This window comes from Penaeus japonicus, unplaced genomic scaffold (assembly GCF_977035675.1).
Source record: "Penaeus japonicus unplaced genomic scaffold, GWHDUDI00000001_assembly GWHDUDI00000014, whole genome shotgun sequence".
Classification (NCBI taxonomy): domain Eukaryota; kingdom Metazoa; phylum Arthropoda; class Malacostraca; order Decapoda; family Penaeidae; genus Penaeus; species Penaeus japonicus.
Window position 1 is genome coordinate 14,620,453 of NW_028234416.1, and position 12,579 is coordinate 14,633,031.

Genomic DNA, 12,579 nt, shown 5'->3' on the forward strand with positions numbered 1-12,579 from the left:
AATCTATTGCACCAGTATATGTGAATGAGCGATGGGTATACTCCTGGCCTATTGATTTATAAATTATTAAAAAGAAACTTGGTCACAGAAGAAACTTATGTACTTAGCTGGAAGCTGGTTTCATTGTTTTTAAAGGTTTGGATTACTACTTACCTGAGAGTTGAAGTCGCCTCAGATGATGGATTCTAGGATTACTATTTACCTATGGTTGAAATCTCCAGCTACATGTTGATTACTCTGAAGACTCGCACATGTATGAATAATTTCACTTCGCTCGTTTGACTGCGTACTAAGGCACCCAATGAGATGTTCCCCGACCGGTTCCCCACTCAGTTCACCACTTGACCCTGCCCAGTCAACACACCGGGTGGAGCTCTTCCTCACTTCGTTTTTTTGAGAGATCGTCTGGACTTTGGATACTTTCTATAGAATTGACTGGTAAGCCATCAATTCTTTACACACAACAGCAAGCTGTTAGTGTTTTGTGGCTACATTTTTGCGCCTTTTGTGATTGCTGTCACTTCCACTTGCCTGTCTGCTTTACAGGAAGGTGGTATGTCGGAGCGGGGTAGCAATAAACCTGAATCGCCAAGGCGTTCTTCAGGCAAGAAAGGCGATAAGAACAGTTCCAAGGAACATAGTTCAAAGGCACAGACAAATAAAGAAGACTCTATTAAAGCTACTGAGTGGTTTTATTAACAACTTCACTCGTTCAGAGCCTGAGACTTCTAATTCTGTTCACCGTCCTCATGATATTTCGCTGTCTGATGGCGAAATTACCGACAGTGATACTACTGGGCCCGACCCTTTAGATCGTTTGGATGAAGTCATCAGCCCTGCCCAGCTTAATAATTCAGATCACAGTGAATTTCAAAAGGCTTTAGTGGATTTAGCCGGGTCTTTTCTTGGAGAAGAAGAAAAGGGTGAGGCATTATCAGACAAGCTGGCCAACATTCTAAACGACAGTTTACGTCGAAGACCAAGTGATGACTCTGTGAAAGCCACGGCTGCAAAAATTAAACTTCCTGCCAATGTGGACAACTTAAAAGTACCCGTCACAAATAACGACATCACCCAGGCTTTGAACAATGGTGGGAAACTTCTTGATGCCCGTCTTACACGGACAAATTGCCTCATATCCAAAGCCATTGTCCCCATTGCTAAGCTGTTAAGTGATTTAGGAGAGAAGAAAAATCACCCAACAAACTTCTATCTTACAAGTTTGAACGATAGCCTGAGGCTTTTGGCTGCTGCCTTCAATTATCTTAATCATATACGAAAAGAAGTGGCTCGTATTCACGTGAATGACTCGGCTCTAACCCACCTTACTAGATGGGATTGTGAAGTGGGAACAAATGAACTTTTCCCCTTTGATGTTGTCAAAAAATGTGATGAGATACACAAGACAAAAAAGCTGGGGAGGCCTCAATATAAACAGAAAACCAACCTGCACGACCAACCCAGGAGATTCAAGCCTTACTATAACAAGAGACAGGTTGACAAAACCTATAACCAGGGAAATCCCCCATCTAGGTACAATTATAAGCCTTTTTTAGGCCAGAAACAGTCTCAGGGGAGGAAACCGTACAACAGGCACCCCCGTTAACACCGTCCCAGGTGAGCACATGTATTATATACGAACCAGTTAACACCCCTAAAAACTTTATAGGGGGAAAGGTTTATTTATATAACGATCGGTGGAAAGCGTTAACAGGGGATAAATTAATTCATGATATAATTTCAGGCAACGTTATCTCCTTTGATCAGTTGCCAACTCAAGACAAACCTCCAAACTCACTTGTTTTCTCTCGTAAGAATCAACAGGCCTTAGACTTAGCCATGTTAGAATTTATTGGTTGTGGTATAGTCGAGGAATGTAGTAGACCATCACAAGGTTCATGTTTTTATTCGAATATTTTCCCCACAATCAAGAAAGATGGCTCTGCTAGAGTTATATTGAATCTTAGAGAGCTAAATGAATTCATTACTTTCATTCATTTTAAGATGGAGACCATTGCGGATGTTTTATCTATGATATCCCCAAATTGTTATTTCATGACCATTGACTTTAAACATGCCTTTTTCTCTATTTCTGTTAAGCCAGACCAAAGAAGGTGGCTTCGTTTTCTATGGAATAATGCTCACTACCAGTTTGCTTCTCTCCCTCAGGGCTTATCATCAGCCCCTAGATTGTTTACAAAGTTGTTAAAACCGGCACTGGCATATTTGCGAAAATTAGGAATGTTAATATCGTGTTACATTGACGACTGTATTTTTATTGCTTCATCGAAGGAGGAGCTGTTGTATAACGTGAATTATGCAATGCAATTCTTTGATTCATTAGGTCTGACAATTAACATCGTAAAGTCGATCTTGGTTCCTACTCAAAGAGTGAAATTTCTGGGCGTTCTTCTAGACTCGATCAACATGGCGGTAGCATTGCCTGATGATAAAATGAAGCGGATTCGATATGAGGGTAGTTTATTACTGAATAAGAAAACGACTACTTTGCATGAATTATCTTCGTTTATCGGATTGGTTGTGTTTGCGGGTGTTGCCGTTCCTCAGGCACCGTTACATTATAAATACTTGGAGATCGTTCGGAATATGGCACTTATTAAGAGCAAGGGAGATTATGAGGCACACACCTTTTTAGATGTACATTCTCGTGACTTGATTCGCTGGTGGGTCGATAACATCACTTATCAGACTAAATCTATCATAAATCCTCCTCCTGATTTAGAAATTCGTACGGATGCCTCACTAACAGGCTGGGGAGCGAAATTAGGCTCTATAGTAACTGGTGGAAATTGGAATAGTGATGAATTGAATCATATAAATTGTTTGGAATTGAAGGCTGTATTGTTGGGGCTAAAATCTTTATGCAGAGAATATAGAGACACTCACGTTAGATTGAGGTCAGACAACACGACAGTCATAGCTTGCATTGATCGCTGCGCAAGTAATAAAGTATCGTTATTGACGATTGTCGAACAGATTTTTGAATGGACAAACATGAGAGGCATCACATTATCAGCCGAGTATATTAAAGGTTCGGAGAATATTGAAGCAGACCGGGAGTCACGAATAAAGAATAATGATATAGAATGGATGCTCGATCGTAACATCTTTTCTGCTTTATGCAAAAACTATTTTGTGCCAGAATTAGACTTGTTTGCCACCAGGATTAATGCTCAATTATGTAAGTTTGTAGCTTGGAAACCAGATCCTGATGCTTCTTATATCGATGCCTTTACCATACCTTGGTCATGTGGTTTCAACTATGCCTTTCCACCTTTCAGTATTATCGGGAAAATGATCCAGAAAATGCAAGAGGAAAGAGCGACTCTTTTAGTAATTCTTCCTCTTTGGCCGACAAGAGTCTGGTTCCCAAGAGCACTGCAATTATTAGTGGAGGATCCTGTAATATTGCCTCGGAACTGCCTCACTCTTCCACAGGACCCATATCGCAAACATCCTCGAGCTGCAATGTTGAGACTCACAGCGATGGTGCTATCAGGAGATCTTTCGAAAGTCAAGGCCTTTCGCCAGAAGTTGCAACCTTTTTACTTGGGTCATGGCGAAATACAACAAAATTACAATATAGGTCGCATATCGAGAAATGGATGTCATTTTGTATCCAAGGGAAAGTTAATCCTTTTCAACCATCTGTAGGTGTACTTCTGGAATTCCTTCTCATTGAATACAAGAAAGGGAAAAAATATAGCTCCATGAATACATTACGATCTTCTATTTCTGCGATTGGGAATATTGACGGTAAACCAGCAGGTCAACACTTGTTGGTATCCAGATTTATGAAGGCAGTTTTTCAAGAGAGGCCGGCTCTCCCTAGATATAACGTAACATGGGATCCTGAGGTTGTGCTTGAATATATAAAGACATTAGGACCGAACAAACATCTTAGGATTAATCAATTATCCAGGAAATTAGTAATGCTAATGCTGATCTTATCCGGGCAACGTTGTCAAACATTACATAAGTTAAATGTAAGGAATATGAATATTACCCATTCTAAGGTAGTATTTACTATTGGAGATATGCTAAAGACTTCAGGACCAAAGAGACATCTATCACAAATCAGTTTTAAGGCTTATGCACCCGATAAGAGGTTGTGTGTACACACAGCACTCAGACAATATTTGGAAAAGACTTTAGAAAAAAGGGGGAAAGTAACCTCTTTGTTCATAAATACAAAATCATACGGTAAACCAGCATCAAGGGACACATTAAGACGATGGACGAAGGATATAATGAGGGATGCTGGGATCAATTTATCAATCTTCGCTCCTCACTCGACTAGGTCAGCCTCATCAAGCAAGGCAGCGGCTTATCTGCCTCTGTCAACCATCATAAAAACAATAGGTTGGTCCAAGAAATCCACCTTCACAAAATATTATCACAAGCCTGTTAAAGATTTACACTTTGAAGATGCTGTATTAGCATAATATAAAGCTATTAGCTAGCTTTATGTAAAAACAATTCAGATTGGCTATGTATTTGTACATATTACTGTGTAAAATTTGGGTAATAAAAGGTTTTGTTCAATTGCATTTTCCTTTATGTATGTGTAGTAGTTTTGAGTAACCACTCTAAACCTCTCATTGGGTGCCTTAGTACGCAGTCAAACGAGCGAAGTGAAATTATAAGATTAAGCGAATACTCACCGAGTGTGAAGGTTAATCTTAATTTCACGAGCGTTTTACTGCGTCACTTAGGCACTAAATGTCCTCCCATACCCACCCCTTTAATAAAATATACAATCACATCAAAATTTCTGGTTCACTCAAAACTACACTCTGAAGACTGAGTGGGGAACCGGTCGGGGAACATCTCATTTAGTGCCTAAGTGACGCAGTAAAACGCTCGTGAAATTAAGATTAACCTTCACACTCGGTGAGTATTCGCTTAATCTTATAATTAGTACACATCGAGTCGGTTCTAGCACGCAGTCTCTCAACTATTTACTCACTCACACATTCGTTCAGTTATTCGTTCATACATTCACACATCTCATACACCCACCACGCCCCCTCGGTTCGCACGCTACCAAACCACTTTCATACACGCATATTATACACACATACATCCACGCCCACACTCCTGTTTTTCCCTTACACTCTCTTGCACACGATTCTTACACCCCCACACACACATGACGTTCCCAGACGTATAACTGGGTGCCAAGCGGGCTAATTCTATGCATATACTCATCATCACACATCTCCATATTATACTCATTTGGCATTGAACCATTGCACTGTCATTAAGTATATCTGCACACTACATTTAGTGGTAGGCAGGACGTCTATTTGGTATTCAACGGCACTACGCCTATTCGCCACGGGTATAGGGCGTCCCGAACTACTACAAAACGGATTACAGTTCAATTCACTGATTTTTGTTATATTAAAGGAAAAATCAATTGCGAAAAAAAGGTGCAAGAAAAAAAATGACGATCCTGAAAAAATGCCAAAAATGCTTAAAATACACGTTAGAGCCATTCTGATAACGAAACGGATTACAGTTCAATTCACTGATTTTTGTTATATTAAAGGAAAAATCAATTGCGAAAAAAAAGGTGCAAGAAAAAAAAAATGACAATCCTGAAAAAAAGCCAAAAATGCTTAAAATACACGTTAGAGCCATTCTGATAACGAAACGGATTACAGTTGAATTCACTGATTTTTGTTATATTAAAGGAAAAATCAATTGCGAAAAAAAAGGTGCAAGAAAAAAAAATGACGATCCTGAAAAAATGCCAAAAATGCTTAAAATACACGTTAGAGCCATTCTGATAACGAAACGGATTACAGTTCAATTCACTGATTTTTGTTATATTAAAGGAAAAAATCAATTGCGAAAAAAAAGGTGCAAGAAAAAAAAAATGACGATCCTGAAAAAAAGCCAAAAATGCTTAAAATACACGTTAGAGCCATTCTGATAACGAAACGGATTACAGTTCAATTCACTAATTTTTGTTATATTAAAGGAAAAATCAATTGCGAAAAAAAGATGCAAGATAAAAAAAAAAATGACGATCCTGAAAAAATGCCAAAAATGCTTAAAATACACGTTAGAGCCATTCTGATAACGAAACGGATTACAGTTCAATTCACTGATTTTTGTTATATTAAAGGAAAAATCAATTGCGAAAAAAAAGGTGCAAGAAAAAAAAAGACAATCCTCAAAAAAAACCAAAAATACTTAAAATACATGTTAGAGCCATTCTGATAACGAAACAGATTACAGTTCAATACACTGATTTTTGTTATATTAAAGGAAAAATCAATTGCGAAAAAAAAAGGAGGAAGAAAAAAAAAACGATCCTGAAAAAAAGACAAAAATGCTTAAAATACACGTTAGAGCCATTCTGATAACGAAACGGATTACAGTTCAATTCACTGATTTTTGTTATATTAAAGGAAAAATCAATTGCGAAAAAAAAAGGTGCAAGAAAAAAAAAATGACGATCCTGAAAAAAAAGCCAAAAATGCTTAAAATACATGTTAGAGCCATTCTGATAACGAAACGGATTACAGTTCAATTCACTGATTTTTGTTATATTAAAGGAACAATCAATTGCGAAAAAAAGTTGCAAGAAAAAAAAATGACGATCCTGAAAAAAAGCCAAAAATGCTTAAAATACACGTTAGAGCCATTCTGATAACGAAACGGATTACAGTTCAATTCACTGATTTTTGTTATATTAAAGGAAAAATCAATTGCGAAAAAAAAGGTGCAAGAAAAAAAAATAACGATCCTGAAAAAAAGCCAAAAATGCTTAAAATACACGTTAGAGCCATTCTGATAACTAAACGGATTACAGTTCAATTCACTGATTTTTGTTATATTAAAGGAAAAATCAATTGCGAAAAAAAAGGTGCAAAGAAAAAAAAATGACGATCCTGAAAAAAAAGCCAAAAATGCTTAAAATACACGTTAGAGCCATTCTGATAATGTAACGGATTATAGTTAGATGCGCTGCTTTTCGTTACATTAAAGGATTTAGCAATTGAGAGAAAAAAGGTGCACTAAAAAAAAGAAAATGACAGTAATATACACGACCCTGAAAATAGCCCAAAATGCTTAAAATACACGTTTGAGCCATTCTCATAATGAAACGGATTATAGTTAAATGCGCTGCTTTTCGTTATATTAAAGGATTTAGCAATTGAGAGAAAAAAGGTGCACTAAAAAAAAAAAATGAAACGACCCTGAAAATAGCCAAAAATGCTAAAAATACACGTTTGAGCCATTCTGATAATGAAACGGATTATAGTTAGATGCGCTGCTTTTCGTTATATTAAAGGATTTAGCAAGTGAGAGAAAAAAGGTGCACTAAAAAAAAAAATGACAGTAATATACACGCCCCTGAAAATAGCCAAAAATGCTTAAAATACACGTTTGAGCCATTCTGATAATGAAAAGGATTATAGTTAGATGCGATGCTTTTCGTTATATTAAAGGATTTAGCAATTGAGAGAAAAAAGGTGCACTAAAAAAAAAATGACAGTAATATACACTACCATGAAAATAGCCAAAAATGCTTAAAACACATGTTTGAGCCATTCTGATAATGAAACGGATTACAGTTCAATTCACTGATTTTTGTTATATTAAAGGAAAAATCAATTGCGAAAAAAAGGTGCAAGAAAAAAAAAGTGACGATCCTGAAAAAAAGCCAAAAATGCTTAAAATACACGTTAGAGCCATTCTGATAATGTAACGGATTATAGTTAGATGCGCTGCTTTTCGTTACATTAAAGGATTTAGCAATTGAGAGAAAAAAGGTGCACTAAAAAAAAGAAAATGACAGTAATATACACGACCCTGAAAATAGCCAAAAATGCTTAAAATACACGTTTGAGCCATTCTCATAATGAAACGGATTATAGTTAAATGCGCTGTTTTTTGTTATATTAAAGGATTTAGCAATTGAGAGAAAAAAGGTGCACTAAAAAAAAAAAATGACACGACCCTGAAAATAGCCAAAAATGCTTAAAATACACGTTTGAGCCATTCTGATAATGAAACGGATTATAGTTAGATGCGCTACTTTTCGTTATATTAAAGGATTTAGCAATTGAGAGAAAAAAGGTGCACTAAAAAAAAAATGACAGTAATATACACGACCCTGAAAATAGCCAAAAATGCTTAAAATACACGTTTGAGCCATTCATATCATGAAACGGATTAAAGTTAAATCCGCTGTTTTTCGTTATATTAAAAGATTTAGCAATTGAGAGAAAAAAGGTGCACTAAAAAAAAAATGACAGTAATATACACGACCCTGAAAATAGCCAAAAATGCTTAAAATACACGTTTGAGCCATTCTGATACTGAAACGGATTATAGTTAGATGCGCTGCTTTTCGTTATATCAAAGGATTTAGCAATTGAGAGAAAAAAGGTGCACTAAAAAAAAAAAAAATGACACGACCCTGAAAATAGTCAAAAATTCTTAAAATACACGTTTGAGCCATTCTGATAATGAAACGGATTATAGTTAGATGCGCTGCTTTTTGTTATATTAAAGGATTTAGCAATTAAGAGAAAAAAGGTGCACTAAAAAAAATAACACGACCCTGAAAATAGCCAAAAATGCTTAAAATACACGTTTGAGCCATTCTGATAATGAAACGGATCATAGTTAAATGCGCTGCTTTTTGTTATATTAAAAGATTTAGCAATTGAGATAAAAAAGGTGCACTAAAAAAAATGACACGACCCTGAAAATAGCCAAAAATGCTTAAAATACTCGTTTGTGATTGCTGTCACTTCCACTTGCCTGTCTGCTTTACAGGAAGGTGGTATGTCGGAGCGGGGTAGCAATAAACCTGAATCGCCAAGGCGTTCTTCAGGCAAGAAAGGCGATAAGAACAGTTCCAAGGAACATAGTTCAAAGGCACAGACAAATAAAGAAGACTCTATTAAAGCTACTGAGTGGTTTTATTAACAACTTCACTCGTTCAGAGCCTGAGACTTCTAATTCTGTTCACCGTCCTCATGATATTTCGCTGTCTGATGGCGAAATTACCGACAGTGATACTACTGGGCCCGACCCTTTAGATCGTTTGGATGAAGTCATCAGCCCTGCCCAGCTTAATAATTCAGATCACAGTGAATTTCAAAAGGCTTTAGTGGATTTAGCCGGGTCTTTTCTTGGAGAAGAAGAAAAGGGTGAGGCATTATCAGACAAGCTGGCCAACATTCTAAACGACAGTTTACGTCGAAGACCAAGTGATGACTCTGTGAAAGCCACGGCTGCAAAAATTAAACTTCCTGCCAATGTGGACAACTTAAAAGTACCCGTCACAAATAACGACATCACCCAGGCTTTGAACAATGGTGGGAAACTTCTTGATGCCCGTCTTACACGGACAAATTGCCTCATATCCAAAGCCATTGTCCCCATTGCTAAGCTGTTAAGTGATTTAGGAGAGAAGAAAAATCACCCAACAAACTTCTATCTTACAAGTTTGAACGATAGCCTGAGGCTTTTGGCTGCTGCCTTCAATTATCTTAATCATATACGAAAAGAAGTGGCTCGTATTCACGTGAATGACTCGGCTCTAACCCACCTTACTAGATGGGATTGTGAAGTTGGAACAAATGAACTTTTCCCCTTTGATGTTGTCAAAAAATGTGATGAGATACACAAGACAAAAAAGCTGGGAGGCCTCAATATAAACAGAAAACCAACCTGCACGACCAACCCAGGAGATTCAAGCCTTACTATAACAAGAGACAGGTTGACAAAACCTATAACCAGGGAAATCCCCCATCTAGGTACAATTATAAGCCTTTTTTAGGCCAGAAACAGTCTCAGGGGAGGAAACCGTACAACAGGCACCCCCGTTAACACCGTCCCAGGTGAGCACATGTATTATATACGAACCAGTTAACACCCCTAAAAACTTTATAGGGGGAAAGGTTTATTTATATAACGATCGGTGGAAAGCGTTAACAGGGGATAAATTAATTCATGATATAATTTCAGGCAACGTTATCTCCTTTGATCAGTTGCCAACTCAAGACAAACCTCCAAACTCACTTGTTTTCTCTCGTAAGAATCAACAGGCCTTAGACTTAGCCATGTTAGAATTTATTGGTTGTGGTATAGTCGAGGAATGTAGTAGACCATCACAAGGTTCATGTTTTTTATTCGAATATTTTCCCCACAATCAAGAAAGATGGCTCTGCTAGAGTTATATTGAATCTTAGAGAGCTAAATGAATTCATTACTTTCATTCATTTTAAGATGGAGACCATTGCGGATGTTTTATCTATGATATCCCCAAATTGTTATTTCATGACCATTGACTTTAAACATGCCTTTTTCTCTATTTCTGTTAAGCCAGACCAAAGAAGGTGGCTTCGTTTTCTATGGAATAATGCTCACTACCAGTTTGCTTCTCTCCCTCAGGGCTTATCATCAGCCCCTAGATTGTTTACAAAGTTGTTAAAACCGGCACTGGCATATTTGCGAAAATTAGGAATGTTAATATCGTGTTACATTGACGACTGTATTTTTATTGCTTCATCGAAGGAGGAGCTGTTGTATAACGTGAATTATGCAATGCAATTCTTTGATTCATTAGGTCTGACAATTAACATCGTAAAGTCGATCTTGGTTCCTACTCAAAGAGTGAAATTTCTGGGCGTTCTTCTAGACTCGATCAACATGGCGGTAGCATTGCCTGATGATAAAATGAAGCGGATTCGATATGAGGGTAGTTTATCACTGAATAAGAAAACGACTACTTTGCATGAATTATCTTCGTTTATCGGATTGGTTGTGTTTGCGGGTGTTGCCGTTCCTCAGGCACCGTTACATTATAAATACTTGGAGATCGTTCGGAATATGGCACTTATTAAGAGCAAGGGAGATTATGAGGCACACACCTTTTTAGATGTACATTCTCGTGACTTGATTCGCTGGTGGGTCGATAACATCACTTATCAGACTAAATCTATCATAAATCCTCCTCCTGATTTAGAAATTCGTACGGATGCCTCACTAACAGGCTGGGGAGCGAAATTAGGCTCTATAGTAACTGGTGGAAATTGGAATAGTGATGAATTGAATCATATAAATTGTTTGGAATTGAAGGCTGTATTGTTGGGGCTAAAATCTTTATGCAGAGAATATAGAGACACTCACGTTAGATTGAGGTCAGACAACACGACAGTCATAGCTTGCATTGATCGCTGCGCAAGTAATAAAGTATCGTTATTGACGATTGTCGAACAGATTTTTGAATGGACAAACATGAGAGGCATCACATTATCAGCCGAGTATATTAAAGGTTCGGAGAATATTGAAGCAGACCGGGAGTCACGAATAAAGAATAATGATATAGAATGGATGCTCGATCGTAACATCTTTTCTGCTTTATGCAAAAACTATTTTGTGCCAGAATTAGACTTGTTTGCCACCAGGATTAATGTCAATTATGTAAGTTTGTAGCTTGGAAACCAGATCCTGATGCTTCTTATATCGATGCCTTTACCATACCTTGGTCATGTGGTTTCAACTATGCCTTTCCACCTTTCAGTATTATCGGGAAAATGATCCAGAAAATGCAAGAGGAAAGAGCGACTCTTTTAGTAATTCTTCCTCTTTGGCCGACAAGAGTCTGGTTCCCAAGAGCACTGCAATTATTAGTGGAGGATCCTGTAATATTGCCTCGGAACTGCCTCACTCTTCCACAGGACCCATATCGCAAACATCCTCGAGCTGCAATGTTGAGACTCACAGCGATGGTGCTATCAGGAGATCTTTCGAAAGTCAAGGCCTTTCGCCAGAAGTTGCAACCTTTTTACTTGGGTCATGGCGAAATACAACAAAATTACAATATAGGTCGCATATCGAGAAATGGATGTCATTTTGTATCCAAGGGAAAGTTAATCCTTTTCAACCATCTGTAGGTGTACTTCTGGAATTCCTTCTCATTGAATACAAGAAAGGGAAAAAATATAGCTCCATGAATACATTACGATCTTCTATTTCTGCGATTGGGAATATTGACGGTAAACCAGCAGGTCAACACTTGTTGGTATCCAGATTTATGAAGGCAGTTTTTCAAGAGAGGCCGGCTCTCCCTAGATATAACGTAACATGGGATCCTGAGGTTGTGCTTGAATATATAAAGACATTAGGACCGAACAAACATCTTAGGATTAATCAATTATCCAGGAAATTAGTAATGCTAATGCTGATCTTATCCGGGCAACGTTGTCAAACATTACATAAGTTAAATGTAAGGAATATGAATATTACCCATTCTAAGGTAGTATTTACTATTGGAGATATGCTAAAGACTTCAGGACCAAAGAGACATCTATCACAAATCAGTTTTAAGGCTTATGCACCCGATAAGAGGTTGTGTGTACACACAGCACTCAGACAATATTTGGAAAAGACTTCAGAAAAAAGGGGGAAAGTTTAAAAAAAAAAAACAAAATAAACTAAACCTCTTTGTTCATAAATACAAAATCATACGGTAAACCAGCATCAAGGGACACATTAAGACGATGGACGAAGGATATAATGAGG

The 12,579-nt window shown here is 37.5% G+C and overlaps 3 protein-coding genes across 3 annotated transcripts; all 3 read left to right on the forward strand.

The window, feature by feature from the left end:
• Nucleotides 1-511: 511 nt before the first annotated feature.
• LOC122247896 (uncharacterized) lies at nt 512-3,439 on the forward strand (the record flags this gene model as incomplete). Its single annotated transcript, XM_086543710.1, has 2 exons — nt 512-1,617; nt 3,303-3,439. A coding segment is annotated over one exon (1,095 nt), but the record flags the coding sequence as incomplete, so codon positions are not given.
• LOC147470519 (uncharacterized) lies at nt 3,140-4,565 on the forward strand. Its single transcript, XM_086543981.1, has one exon. The coding sequence runs from the start codon at nt 3,270-3,272 to the stop codon at nt 4,464-4,466; it is 1,197 nt and encodes a 398-aa protein (XP_086400107.1). The 5' UTR covers nt 3,140-3,269; the 3' UTR covers nt 4,467-4,565.
• A 6,980-nt stretch (nt 4,566-11,545) lies between these two features.
• On the forward strand, nt 11,546-12,576 carry LOC147470520 (uncharacterized; the record flags this gene model as incomplete). The annotated part of the gene is given in 2 exon segments (XM_086543711.1): nt 11,546-12,469; nt 12,472-12,576. Coding segments are annotated over 2 exon segments (1,029 nt in total), but the record flags the coding sequence as incomplete, so codon positions are not given.
• Between the last annotated feature and the right edge of the window lie 3 nt (nt 12,577-12,579).

Bases quoted from the DNA above. Each gene is read 5' to 3' on its own strand.
- LOC147470519 (XM_086543981.1), top strand. From the start codon at position 3,270: ATGTGGTTTCAACTATGCCTTTCCACCTTTCAGTATTATCGGGAAAAT.